Source organism: Ammospiza caudacuta, chromosome 12 (genome assembly GCF_027887145.1).
Source record: "Ammospiza caudacuta isolate bAmmCau1 chromosome 12, bAmmCau1.pri, whole genome shotgun sequence".
Lineage (NCBI taxonomy): Eukaryota > Metazoa > Chordata > Aves > Passeriformes > Passerellidae > Ammospiza > Ammospiza caudacuta.
The window spans coordinates 10019434-10034103 of record NC_080604.1 but is presented as its reverse complement, the minus strand read 5'-3'; the positions used below and the strand labels follow the sequence as shown (position 1 = coordinate 10034103).

At 36.0% G+C, this 14670-nt stretch overlaps 1 protein-coding gene across 1 annotated transcript in view; it reads left to right on the top strand.

The window, feature by feature from the left end:
- Window positions 1–14670, top strand: part of ERC2 (ELKS/RAB6-interacting/CAST family member 2) — a 318526-nt gene that overhangs the window by 51790 nt on the left and 252066 nt on the right. Inside the window, exons 4-5 of the mRNA XM_058812979.1 lie at window positions 3114–3137; window positions 3742–4158. Of these exons, the coding sequence (XP_058668962.1) occupies window positions 3114–3137; window positions 3742–4158 (441 nt within the window). The remainder of the gene's footprint in view (window positions 1–3113; window positions 3138–3741; window positions 4159–14670) is intronic.

The following is a 14670-nucleotide window of genomic DNA, read 5'->3' as shown; positions in this document are numbered from 1 at the left end:
CTTTTCTTTTTTCTTTAAAGAAGAAAATTAGGATTTGCATGCTTTTCTTTAACAATACTTAGTTACAAATATTTGCAAGTGTAATGCTCGTACTTATTTCAGTAGCACAACTAAATTTAACATACAAATTGATTTAGATGCAGTTCATAAGAAAGCTTTCAGTAGTCTGTTTCCTCTCGATGATATAACCTCATACTGTGGAGAATTAAAATCGAACAGTAATAGATTATGGAATAAATAAGGAAGCTTGATTTTAGAGAATGAGGGTATGGTTGACAGGATAATTTGCTGTTGTATTTGTTGAGGTGTATTCTTCAGGTATAGCTGTCGCTTTCTATAGCATACAATTACACAGGATGATTTTTTTTGCATAGTCTTTGGTATAATTTTATATTTGCCACTGCCAGGAGACTAGACTGTGTCAGCTGATTCAGCCCTGCCAATTCTCTGTTAACTGAGGTGGGAAAGCAACAGGAGAATTGGGAGCTAAAATCCTGTGGACTGGGTTCTTGAACTTTTTCTTTGCTTTTGGTGGCCCTATGATGGTGCAAAGTACGAGAAGCTGTGTGCTTCTTTAGGTGGACCAGCAATTTAAAATCAGCAATTTTCCTTGTGAATTCATTCCCCTCTGCCACATCTGTGGCTTTAGGATGCTCTGGAAGTGTTTATATGGCCCAAGGCACTCTGAGGCAGTAGAGTTCTCAGCAGGCAAATCTTTTGGGTGTAGTTAGTTGGCATAGACTAGAGGAACTTCCTTGTGTAGAACATGAATTGAAGTCTGGGAAGACCCATTAGTTAATCTTCCTTTTATAGTTTTGTTTCAGTTTATGGGGCAATTCACAGTTCCATGGATTGCTTCTTGGAGATGGGCTGTAAAGAAGGATTGAAAAAGTTCTGAGAGAACTATTTATATGTTGTCAAGAAATGGGCATGGAAATATTTCTGGTCAACTGGTCCATTTTTAATAGAAATTTTAAAAATGTGATAGATCTTACATTTTTTTTTTTAAATCCTGTACAGTTCTATGTCTGTAATGACAACCATGTGACAGATATTCACAGCACTCCTACATTCCTTCCCCTGCAGTTAATTATACAATTTTTTTCCACCCTCACACCATTTGTTCTTTCCTTTCCTTAGCAAGCTGCAGCTAGAAAAATCTGTGCCAGCAGAAGTCTAAATCTGGTCCACCATGTTCTAAGTCTTGAAAGTGTACAAAAATGGATTCTTTTATGTCAAAGTAGCAGTAGTCTGCCACAGTTGAGGCTGTTAGGTTTAAGATAATTACAGAGAAGCAGCCAGAATTGCTGTCATGCTTAGTGACAAACGTGGGGTTGGGTGGAGCCTAAGGAGAGCATGCACAGGCTGCTGGGGGCAGAAAAGGAACTTGTCTCATTTATTTTAACCAGAATTGTTGTTTGAATTCTGATTTCTAATTATTTTTGTGTTGATCCAACAATTGTTGCTTTTTAGAGCTTACGTTCAGAAGGTTTGTGTGTTAGGAATGTGTGTATGTCAGGTTTACTTTCATTTGTGGGTTAGAACATGGTATTTTAGAATTAGTTTTCTTTTGCTCAGCTAGATTTCTATAGACATACTGACATTTGATATATAGGAACTACTTGACTTTGGAAAAACATTCATTTGTAAATAGAATGTAGCATGATGTAATAACTACTGTCTGATTTAACATTAGAGGATGTATCTTAAATCATTATTCAGATCAGGGAAATAATTTTGACTATTTCTGGGGTGCTGGTAGTTACTGAATATTGCTGTTGCTTAATTGTATCATGGTAGTACAAAAACGGTTCTTGGTCAGGTATGAGAAGTAGGACAGTGAAATAATTTTGGAAGCAGAAGGTGTAGTCAGTCTCAGGGTCACAAACAGTGGGCACATTAGTAGATTCAAAGTGAGGAAGTTTCTACATCTAAAGGATTTTAAAGTTTACTGGAGTTTTTAAGCTTATTATATCTAATTAAAAAGATGGCGAGATTAAGAAAAGATAAGAGTTGCCATTAAATAAAAGCAGGGCTGTAAATGAGTGGCTTACATGTGTGTGCCCAGTAAGATGCAGATACTAAGAGAATTAAGATCTGGACCTACATTGAAGTAGTGCTTATTTAATGACAGAAGAGATTCAAAGTGTCTTACTGAATTCTACCACTGGCAATACTTCTTTTTCATTTGAAATGACTGATAAAAGACATTATTTCAAAAGGTTGATTTCGTAAGGTGATTTCAAAAGGTTGGTTTCTCAAGGTGTAGAATTTTTCATTTAGTTTAAATCATTGCTAGAACACGACAGATTTACATGCACTTGTGTAAAACGTGAAGGTAGTATCAAATGAAATGTTTTGTTGTTAGTTTGGTGTCTGTGTTGTTGCTGTTTTGGGTTTTATTTGGTGTGGTTTCTGTTGTTTTGTTTTTTAGAATGTGGAGTTGCAGAACATCAATTAAACCTAAAAGGTCTGATGACATGCATTTAAGTCCCCGAATTCCTTCAATTAAAGCACAGACTGTGAGCCTGTTCAGGAATTCATATTTCCAAAAGCTCAGTATGTTGTATAGGCAATGAGTAGAGGGAAAAAATAAGAAGAAAAACAAATTCAGATGAGGATATAATCTGAAATGAACATCATAAGCCATAGCAATTTAGGCTAATTATCTGTACTCCAACCCTAACATGGGAAAAATCCATTTTGAGTTTGATCTGCGTTGAGTAAGGGAGTGCAAGACGCACCTCTGGAACAGAGACAGATCCCTGTACTCAGATGTAGTATAAATATTTTAGGACAAGTCAGTGTTCTGAAAAACCTAAAAGTGTAAAAGAACAGCAATGTCCAATAGGAATGTTGTAATTTATCATGGGACTGATTATTTCATATATGCTTTTCTTTGTTACCTCTACTGAGTGAAGTCTGTCTATAAGTTTATATGTTTGTGTACTGTGAATGTGTTGGTGCCTTTCTGTATAACTCAATAAAATTATTTTTTTCTGTTGAAGATACTTTTTGTTGAATTCAGTTATTTCTGTTGAATCTCCTTTGCTTGCATCTGACCTTTATTTATGTTGATTTTGCTTCATTTTTTTGTTTACCATGCTGTTCAGTTTTTGGATGCCAGAAGAACAAAGGTTTGTCCGCTACTTGCAGTAAATTTTTCAAAATTCAGTATTGCTTATTGTGGTTTTTTTTGTTTGCTTTTTAGAGATGCAGTAATCCTGTTTACTAAAATTTTCATAGCTTTAGCTTCCAAAATGAAAAATGAAACCAACCAGCCCCAACTCAGTCCTTCCCCAAAGTCCCCTTTAATTGTAGTGAGGGCTTTGATTGACTTTATGAACAGCAGTACTGTTGAGCACCATGAAGAGCAGATTTATCTTTAGTCTATGAGGTAATTTAGAAAACATGGACTACTGAGTCTTTGAGCTTTGTAGGTACACATTGATTGTTCTAATGGATGTGTCACTGCCTAGTGTTTGCATTTGTTGCTATTATCTGTAGTTGACATTATTTTGTGTCTGTGTATGTTGTCTTCTTTTTTCTTTCTAGAAGTACTTGAAAGATATCATTACAAATATTGTCACCTGCATTTGATATTTTATAAGATCATTTGGTATACTTCCATTACTAATTCTAATGACTTTTTGTAACAGCATACAACATAACTTGAATCAAATACCAATTCTACAATCAGATCCTAAGCTAATTTTTTCTCTTTTGTCTTCTTTATTGCAGCATCTGCAAATGACAATCCAGGCGCTTCAAGATGAGCTTAGAACCCAGAGAGACCTTAACCATCTTCTCCAGCAAGAAAGTGGGAACCGAGGGGCTGAGCATTTTACCATTGAGCTCACGGAGGAGAATTTTCGAAGACTTCAGGCAGAGCATGATAGACAAGCTAAAGAGCTCTTCCTGTTGAGAAAAACTCTAGAAGAAATGGAGCTTAGGATTGAAACACAAAAGCAAACACTAAATGCCAGAGATGAATCAATAAAAAAGCTTCTAGAGATGTTGCAAAGTAAAGGTTTGCCTTCTAAAGGAATGGAAGATGACAATGAAAGAACTCGAAGGATGGCAGAGGCTGAATCTCAGGTTAATCATTTAGAAGTGATTTTAGATCAAAAGGAGAAGGAAAACATGCATCTTAGAGAGGTAATTCAAAACTCATTTATTTATTTAAAGTACATATTTTTGTTAAAAATAGTCGTGGAACTTGTTGCAGTTTCAGAAATATAACTAGAATAGTTAAGTGTTTTCTTTTTGTGCTCTAATTTTTGGATGAAAAGGATAGCAGGCATTTGTTTTACATCTGTAATAAATACTCAGCAGGACTGTATGATATTTGAAAGCAAAAATAAGAAAGTATGGAAGGGAAGTAGGTATATTTGGGCTTATTGTTTCTGAAATGTTGCTTTGCAAAATTTCTTTATCCTTTCATTTTATTGAAGTGATATCTGGCAAGTGAAGACTAGACCTACTGAAAAGGGAAGTGACACCTGCTTCTGCTCTAAGGAGTCATGAGTGCATGCTACTTTTGTGTTGGATTTTTATGTCTCTAGTGTTTGAAAAGAGTGTTATTTTAAAATAATTTTCCTTCCATACAAACAAAGGCTTCTGCCTATGTGTATTTCTAATGTATTTTCATGTGGGGGGAAACTCCAACTTTTTACATAAATACACTGTACTGTCACATAAAAACACTGTGCTGCTGACTGTGCTCTACTTTGAGAAAACCTAAATTTGATCCCAAGCCCACCTGCACCAGCTGCCTACATGACTTGTAAATGCATTTTTGGGACTGGATTTGGGATGATTGGATTAGTACAATTGAAAGAAAATCTGGCCTGGTGTCAAGCCCATCTGCCCCTTTAGATGCCGGCAGTGTTCTCATGTGACTGTCAGGCAAACAAGGCAGGCCAGTCTTCCTCACAAAGACCTTGCTCAGGAGGGTGGAAATTTGCAGGGAGGTTGTGGATAACAATACACAGCAAGGGAAGTCAGGAGAAACATGTCTGTTCACTGAGAAACTCAGCAGCAGTGTGGTCGCTGCCAACACCAGTTTGCCTGATGGCTCAAAACACAAATGAAATTAGTGCAAGAGCTTAAGAATTAAGCTTGAGATTAAGAACAGTCTATTTACATCTAGAGATGATTGGCAAAATATTTTCTTTGCTGTGGATAAATTATTTTATATTTAGCTTATGTTCCTCTCTAACCTAGAATATATTGAGGACTCAGTAGTTTCTGCTGCCAATTTGAAACTTAGAAAGTGGAAAATGTCATGATAGGCTTCAGTAAAGCTTTCTTGTGAAGATTGGATCCTGAATCTTTTCACAGGCAGAATTTTAATTGAAACTGGTGTAATGCAATAATAGATCCTGAAAGGAATTGCATAAGGAGCTAATGATACTGAATATGTGATGAGGAAGGGTTGTGGAGTAAGTTCTATAAACTAGCAGACAAGTTTCTGGATTTAGGTCTGCATACACTCTGTTTTCAAAGATGGGTAATTGTGTGATTTTTTTTTTTTCATCTGTTGTATCAGTGTCAATTAAGTTTGTGAGCCCCAATTTGGCTATTTATGGGACATGAGGAAATTTGAAGAAAGTTTCTAATGGAAACGATTATCAAGGACAGTGAGAAGTAGAACTAAATTGAGCTTGAAAACAAGATGAAATGTAAGATTCCAAGTAAAGCCAATTGGCATCCAGATTACTGATTAGTCCAAGACATGCTGAGAGGAGATATTAGGGCTACCTACAGACTGTGCATGTTTCTCCTGTATTTATATTGAATTAATTTGATGTTCCTCCCAGTTGTTCTCAGTGGCAGGGAAAAGTGTTGTTTCTCCCTCAGTAAACTGAGGGAATATATGCGAATATAAAGGCTGTCTTTTGTCTGGAGTTCTGCAAGTGTAGAATGGGATTTACTGCTAATGACATGCTGATATACCTTGGTAAGTGATCAAGGTTTAAAATTTTACTGCATTTGTTGCTTGGAATCTGTCCCAGCCAGATTGGCAGGAACTGTCTGATGTTTTGGACATTTTGGCTCACAATTTCATTGTTTTTATAAGAATTCAAGACTTTGGGTGCAGTCTCTCTTTCCAGCTCTCTTTCTGTTGCACATAGTATTTATAGGTTTTATTTTTATTTATTTTTAAGTTTATGCATATTTGAAGTTGTAGGGAGCTTGGAAGTATGATGTGTAGGCTGTAGGAGCTCTTTAGAAACAAAATGTTTTAGTAGGTGCCTGTTTGTTTATCCAGTACTCTGGATTTTATTGTTCTGTTTCTTGGAAAATGTACTGAGGTTCAAATTTTTTCTTTTGCTTTCTTGTTATGGAAAGTTGTCTGCATGCTTTGAAGTAACGTCAGACATTATGTATAGTTTAAAAGTATTACATATTTGTTAAAATTCCAAATAGATCAACCTTTGATCTTTATGTGTAACTTGCTAAATCCTTGTTCTGCAGCGCTCATTTGAATTTCTGTCTCTGCTTTTAGTCTTCATCCTGCACAATACAGGTTCTCAGTATGATAAAACAGAGGTTACTAGGTTGAGTCTTCTGCAGCAGCCTCCCCAGTGGATTAATATTTTTTTTCTGTAACTGGTGTTTGTAGGTTTTCATCCTAACTGTGTAAATCACCTGGCAGAGTTACTGAACATTTGTTTTTCCTCCTGAGAATGCTTTAAAACTAAGCTAGAACTTGGATACATTCTTAATGACTTTCGTTCATGAATTATTTAGAATTCACTCAAATTGTGTTAATCTTTCTATACCCTTAACAAAATATCTGTCATTTTAAAACATAATCTAAAGTATTCTACTTTCTTTATTTTTACAGGTTGGAGTATAGTTCAAGTGTTGAATGTATTTCTGAGAAACTAGTATGAGGTCATGTGTAACGTTCTGTTTGATGAAATCCTGGATGGCTGTTTTTTGTCTTTAATTAGTTTTGCTATTTTATTTCTGCTGCTGCTGCACTTGAAATTGTCTGTACCAGAGGAGATTTAGGGAGATTCAGGGATGCCTTCATGGAAAGGGTTGTTAAATGCTGGAATGGACAACTTGGGGAAGTGATGGGGTCCCCATCCCTGAAGGTGTTCAAGAAATGACTGGGTTTGACACTCAGTGCCCTGGTCTGATTGACAAGGTGGAGCTTTTCAAAGACTTTAGACTTGATGGTCTTGGATGCCTTTTCCAACCTTAATGACTTGGTGATTCTGTGAAACAGGGATGATAAAATTCTGTGTAGCATCATATGAAGTTATTCAACAAATAGGGTTTGTTTGTGTCAGTTTACCTTTACAATGATTCTGCTGTAGTTTCCAGCAGAAAGAGTGCTGTCTGTAGAAAAATGTTAACATGGTGCAAATTAACTGAAGACAGCTGATTTTATACAGCCTCAACATTACATTAAAATGTAAATGTAGAGATGGACTTCTCAGAAGCCCTTTGCTGTTGGAGTTTAATTAAAAATTACTTTCGATCTGAATTTTTCAGTTCATGAAATCTGTGTACCAACCTAGCTAGAAGAAGATCCAGTCTTACATGTTGAGCTTTTGACCATGTTTTCCCCTAATGCAACCATAATTTTCTCTCTTACTCTGTTCATTTCTTAGTGCTTTAAAACAGTGCAAAGCTGGAATTTGTTATTTTCATTAATTTTGTTCATCTTTTAGATAATTCAACATGCTGGTGTAGAAAGCTATTAATAATCCCTGGTGGATGATGTTTTGACTAAACCAGAGAATTAAACTACCATGTTGTGAGAGAAACTGAAGCAAGTGGTCCTGAAACATTGGGAAATAAGGACAGCCTCTTGAACACACCTGTATCTCAAATGAATGTCAGTTCTCTCTCCTTGACCTGCATCTCCTGAGCACGGATCCTACAAGGAATTGAATTGTAAAGGAGATGTTCTTTGTTACTCCACAGCTGATTTTGTCTAGCTGGTAACTTTTTCACTTAACTAGGTAGAGAGAAATAACTTCTTGTTATCTGTCAGACTCTACCACCTTGTCAATTATTAATTTTCTGGCAATTTCACACAAGAATGCACATTATCAGAAATAAATATCCTACTGTTCTGATTGGCTGGTTATCCAAGAATCATGCAGAAATTTCTTGGTTTTAAGCCATTGATTGCTTCTTGCCCTTCCCCCACCCACCCTCCCGAGTAGCCTCAGCAGAATTTGATAATTATAGCTGCCTTCAAAGATCTGGAAGTTCTCCAGGCTTTAGATGGTATTTCTTACAGAAAGTACAGGTGAGAGTAATGGAATTGGCCGGTGTACTAGAGGCAGAGAAATAACTCCAGAAAACAAAACTTTTTTTTTTTTCCTTCATTTGCTTTCATATTCTTTTAGGAGATACAGGCTAACTGTTGAGGTGTTGACTTGGTGGCCCTCAGAGATTGTACCATTTTGCAGTGTGCAATCCATGCATTTTTAAACTTTGTTTCACAAAAGCAAACTTGTGATGACAGTTTTACTCAAGCTTTGTGTTTGAGAGCCTTAGCAGTGGCAAATGTGAGATGCATTATAGAGCAGGAGAAAGAGAACAAAGCTGAAGTTGGAATTCTGCTCTTTTACAGGAATAGCAAAGAATGCCAATGTCAGCAAGGTTCACTAAAATTTTGGGAAATAAGTTGTCTAAAAAATGGGGTTAAAATGGGGTTAGATTTCTTTCCTCTATCAAAGAATTTAAAATCTAGGCAATAAGCTTTCACAGGGATAGCAGGATTCCCAGCTTGGAGAGAGTTATAGCAAAGGTTTCCTTAGGTCCTGATTCACAAAGGAAGAGAGAACAAATGTAGCTCTGAGAAACAGTGTGAGCACGTGTTGCTGCTGCAGTTTTGGGAGATGGAGCCTCTTAAGAGAGTGTTGAGCTGTTTCATGCTTTCTGAGGATTTCTGCCCAGATTGCACTTGGTTTTCCATCACTGTTAGACTGAGTCCTAGTTAGTCTTTAACTAACTAAATTCACTCAAGTATTTTTGTTAGTGTTTTTCAAAGGTAGCTGAACTTTTTTTTTTTTTCAGAAAACAAGAATAAAAGTTTTTGCTTTGATAAGAAACTTAATGTATCCTGTGGGGAACATAGTGGTCTTTGCAAGTAGATTTAAGGAAAAAGATGTTCTTGGTTTGTTAGTGATTGAAAATCTGTCTTGAAGCCATAACGTCATACTATGATTTTCTTCATGTTCAGAATGAAATATCATAAAGATCACTAAATATACATTCTTGTCAGAAAACACAAGATGCCTGCTCTGAAGTTCTTAAATTGGTTATCACATGTCTCTTCTAGAATTTTAAATAAACATTTGTTTCTCTATAACTTTGGGAGAACTGTAGGTAATATGGGGATTTTATCATGTGGAAATCTAGCACAGATGTTTGGTATTACTTTTTTTTAAACATAGTGACCACACATTATTTACTCTAAGTACCATTAACTATTTTTTTATTATTGCTATTAAAAACTTGCCTAAGGCAAAGTCCCACTAAGTCTCTAGTGAAGTCAAATGTTAAAATTCCAGCAAGTATTTTATTATATATACATACACATATATTACACATGTCCTCTCTATACAACATACAATTTCACTAAAACAAATTCTGAGATCATATAGGATTTTATATACACATTTTAACTCTTATCTTGCATGTATTCTTAAAATAATGTTGTTGCTCATGGTTTAAAGTTACAGCTTTTTTTGTATTTAATAGAAAAGAAGAACAACACATCTTTATAATAATTTAAAGTGTACTTCTAAACTTTCAAGGGGCTTTTTAAAACTTTGCTCTATCTTTGAACTCAGCTTGGTCAAATAACGAAGGCTGCTGACAGGATTTGAACTGCCATCATGAATTAGTTATTGCACGTTTTTAAAGTTATTAATGGAGCAAAGTTCCTTCTTCCACTGTGAATAGAACAGATGCCTTGCAGACTTTTGGTGTTTACTGTAAATGTCTTACACTGGAGCCAGTAGTAATTTACTAAGGAAATGCTTTATCGACACCAAACGTTTCTTCCCTGAAGTTGGTTACACAGATTAACAACCATTCTAGGCTGAGCTTTTTAATTAGGTTCATTAGTACCTCTTTCCTTTTATTTCTCCTGCCTCAACTCAAAATATTAATCTTATTTGCTCTAAAGCCAATTGCTTTTTATCAAAATATCAATAGTAATATGTGTTTTTAAGGTGACCCCTTAAATATACAGAAGGACTCTGCAGTGTTGGCAGTTGATGGAGACATGAGAAAATAGACAGAACCTGATTATGCTCTAGAGAACAGTTGTTACTTCTAACATAGCCCATTCAGATTTTGCTGTGCCCTGTGATATTCTTGCCAGGGTGCTTGGTTGCAATAGTTTTTGTAAGTCCATGAGGGATTGGAAAGCTTTGTTCATTTAGAAATCACTTTCTTTAAAAGCAAGATTGACCTCCATGACACCACCACCAGTAGTTTGGGATCTCATATATGAGAAAGCTGTCAGTTTACCACTGCCATGTCTCATACTAACAACTAAAAAATTATGTTTTGGAAGAGGGAAAAACCAGATTGATAAATAAGCTGGATTTCTGCACCTTTCTATGTGTGAAGGTGATCAGTATTGGTCCTGCCAGCATTCCTGGAAAGTGCATCCTTTAGAAGGCAATCTGGAGACTGACTTAAATTGCTGTAATTCAAGTGCTGTCCTCAGACATAAAATACTGTCTTTGCAAGGCTCTTTGCTCAGTTCACACATTTACTACTTCCTGGTTGCATGTTAAAATTTTGGAGACAAGCCACAATGAAATAGAGAAAAATGATCAATTTTGGTTTCTTTCATATTCCCTGTTCTGTAAATGTGCTGCTACTCATTTCTGTGCCAATAACTTCATTTTTCTGTAATGTAATTAACTTTCTCTAGCTCCATCTTCCTTTTTTGTGAGAATGACTATAGCTCATGGAGGTGACTCACAGATCTGAGATGTTAATGTGTTTTCTCAGAATCAGAGCTGAATTTCCAGGGAAGGGGAGAGTTGGCCACCCTGGAATTCCAGTGTACACTTCTCTGATTTAGACCCTCTCTGTTAGCTGAGTTGAAATTGCTTTGTCTTAGGAAACACTCTGCCTTTTACCTGGGCTGGAAATCCATGTGTTGCCACACGAGCTGGAGTTGCAGAAAGCTGCAACAGGCCAATCTCCTGCCAGAGTCTACATCTATATATATATATACCTATATATATGTATGAGCACGCTTTCTCCCTTGCGAGAATGCAAAGACTGAAAAGAAGAAAATGTTTTTCATCTTCGAAAACAACCTCCTCCCTCCTCTACCCTCCAGTCTGCTAAAAAATAAGTTTTTCATTCACTAAATTTTTTCCTTGTACGAGTCTTAAACTCTGTGTAAGAAAATGAGTTTTGCCTTGGTATGTGCTGGCTTATTTTAGTAATGAAAGTGGAAGTTTTATTGTAGGTAGTAGAACACAGCTAATAATGTGAACCCTTTCTAAAGTTTCACCTAAAACTCAGCTTAATGAAGGAAAAGTATAATGTTAGATTAAACTGTTTAACAAAACAGTATTTCTGATTTAGTGAATAGATGATCATATCCTAATTTTATAGATGTAGTTAATTGCTTGTGAGGCAATCCTGATAATAGGAGAAGTTTTTTGTTGTTAACAGTTTGAGGCTGGTATTCCAACATGATTATAAGGCTGTCAATATATTTATGCACAAAATAAAATTTGATAATGGCTATTAACATATTTAATCTCCCTATAAATATTTTTTGTGAATGATAATGCTCTGAAAGACATATCCACCAAAAATGTGGACATGTTTGAAAGAACTGAGGACAAAATTCTGAGGTTTTTTTTTTTTTTTTTTTTTTGAGTCAGATGAGGTCAGTGGGATTGACTGATTTAAAGGGAATATGATTAGATTTGAGAGAATAAATGAATCCAGACTTGGTTACTGGTAGGCTACATGTGTTGCAAGGAAGTAGTTTGCTGTAGCTTTTCTGTAGGTGGAACTAATGTCTTCACCTGCTTGGTTTATTTCCATATATCAGCACATCATCTTTTCCCTGAAACATAACCCTTTAAAAAACAAAACAGCCCATGTGTTTTAGAGCCATTTGTGTCTAATGAGTGTATTTAGGATAGCTACTGGCTCTGTGTGTTCTTCATTACCCTGCTTTTTATGGAATTCACTTGAATGTATTCTTTCTAAATATACAATTTTTTGTTCTTTCCTAGAGACCTGTGATAATGGAAGATTTTTGATGTAGTCCAAGTTCCACTGATAGTAATTTAAAAAAAAAGAAAAATGATGTAATAATTGTTAGAGTGATGCTTAGTCAGCTGATGGCTGTACTTGGTAACTGCAAACAGATTCTCAGTGGTGCTCCACTGGCTGCTGTATGCTCCATTAACAAAGTTCTTATACTACCATTGCTCTGCAGTGTTGTCTTGTTCCTAATTGCATTCAGACCAGTATTTTTTGGGAAAAAATTCGAAATGGGGCTAATAAAGGGCCATTTATTAAAGGGAATGAGCTGTACACACCTTTCTCCTTAAAGTATGCATGTGGAGAATGCTTTATTTTAATTTTTTAATAGATAATTAACATCTAGTTATCTATTTTTATAGTCACACTGCTTTAATTGATTTTGACTCTTACATATTTAATTTCCCTGAATATAAATTTATTCATAAAAGTACACAGACCTTAGATTTTAGATTTATAACAATGAATACATGCTAAAATATGTGGTTTTATTTTCTTTTGCTCATTATTTGACTCAAAACTAAACATTGGAAAAGTATTTCTTTAATGTATAATTGTTAGAAGGATAACTTTGGGAATTTCTCAATTCATGAGATCCTTTGAGCAAGTTCCTGCAAATACTGACTTAAATTAATTTCTACTTTCTCATTATCTGCTAGATTTTTGCAAGGTTTATTAACTAGAGCGGTAGTCTTCAGATGCTGAGCAAGAAACAGTGCATTGGTTTCTAGGTATTTGAAAGTATAGGAAAAAAATATGAGGCCCTAAATAATTCCTAAAAATCAGGCAGTAGCTAACTGGAAGATTTGCATCCTTCACATAGAGCATGAAGGCACTAGATGGCTCTCTTGAACGAGGATTGTGTTTCAGCCTTGTTTTCACAGACTCTCACCCTATTTGTTATTTTTCATTGCTCATTTTAGAGTGGGAGTCAATGCAAAGACAATTCCACATGGATTTTATTTGAGTCTGTGATCTGAATGCAGTTTAGAACAGCTAAGTCTGAGAACCAAAGCAAGGGGACTGAAAAGAGTAGTGCAGCTTTCTACAGAAAATCAGAAATGCAGTCTGAAGAGACTGGTGGAATTCGGTCCCACTGTGTTAGTCAAGGATTGTAATTTGATTTACAAAAGTTCAAGAGCAAACTAAGGAGTCATTTTCCTCTTTGAATGAGTTGGAGTTTCACCACATCTGCTCTGATACTGCAACTGCAACACATCTGCAAGCACATTGGGGAAGCAGCAGTGCCCATTTCAGGTGCTAGCAGGTTTGGAGCAGTGCTGAATTTACCACAGCCTCTCTCAGCTTGGGGCACCTGTGGGACACTGGGCACTCCCATTGCTCCGGCTTTTCTTCTTTCAATATCTGAAGGAAGAAGCTGCAATTCAAAAGAGCAGTGTTTTCATGGAGAAAGCACATTTCTCTGCTACATCTTAATCATAGGTAGTGTCATTGCTGATGAAGTTTTCTGTCCCCAGCTATGACTAATTACGCTTGCTGCTATTTGCTATCTCAGAAGTGATTGTGCAGGTGCCAAATAGATGAGAACACCCAATATACTATCTGATCAACTGTCTTTGCTGTCATCTATTAAACAGCTACAGTATCCTTGGAGAGTTACCACTCTGATAATTCCATAAGATGTAGCATTCATTCTCTCTCTCTTTATAAAAAAAAAAAAAAAAAATTTAAAATTTTTTTGTACCTCAAATGAAAGATGCTTGTACAGGTTTTCATAGCTTGAGCAACATAATGATGAACAAATACGTGCTAGACAATTTTTCTGATTTTGTAGTGCCTTTACATGTACATGCCACAAACAACTTTTTTCCCTTGTAGAGCTTTCTCACAAAGAAGTAGAATCTAAATTTTGTTTAAAAATATACCATTGTAGCACAGGAGGAAGAATTTTCCTTGTTATTCCAGATACATTGATGCAGATGCATTGTTATCCCAACAAAAATGTCGATCTGTTTCAGAGCCTTGGTGGACTGAACACCTGCATGTTTCAGTCAGAGCAATCAGTTTGTTCTCACTTGTTCCTGATCTGCCTGGAGAGAATAATTTTCAGCTCTCAACTTGCAGATGGCATATTTTCACATAGGAGGACATGTGGCAGAGAAAAGATTTTCTGCTGATAACGAGTTTCAGAAACCATTATCAAAATAATGTTACCTTTCAGCCTCTCAGCAGTATTGTGAGTGTTTACAGAGGTCTTGGCAGAGCTTCCTCCCCATCTGCACCATTAAGGCACAGCATGATTTGCCAGAAAAAGGAATTCTTACCAAGAGATTGGGAACAGACAAGCATAGGCCCCAAGGAAAAAAGTTCATTTTTAACACCAACTCAGATAATAGAATTTGTCAAAACAATAGTGGG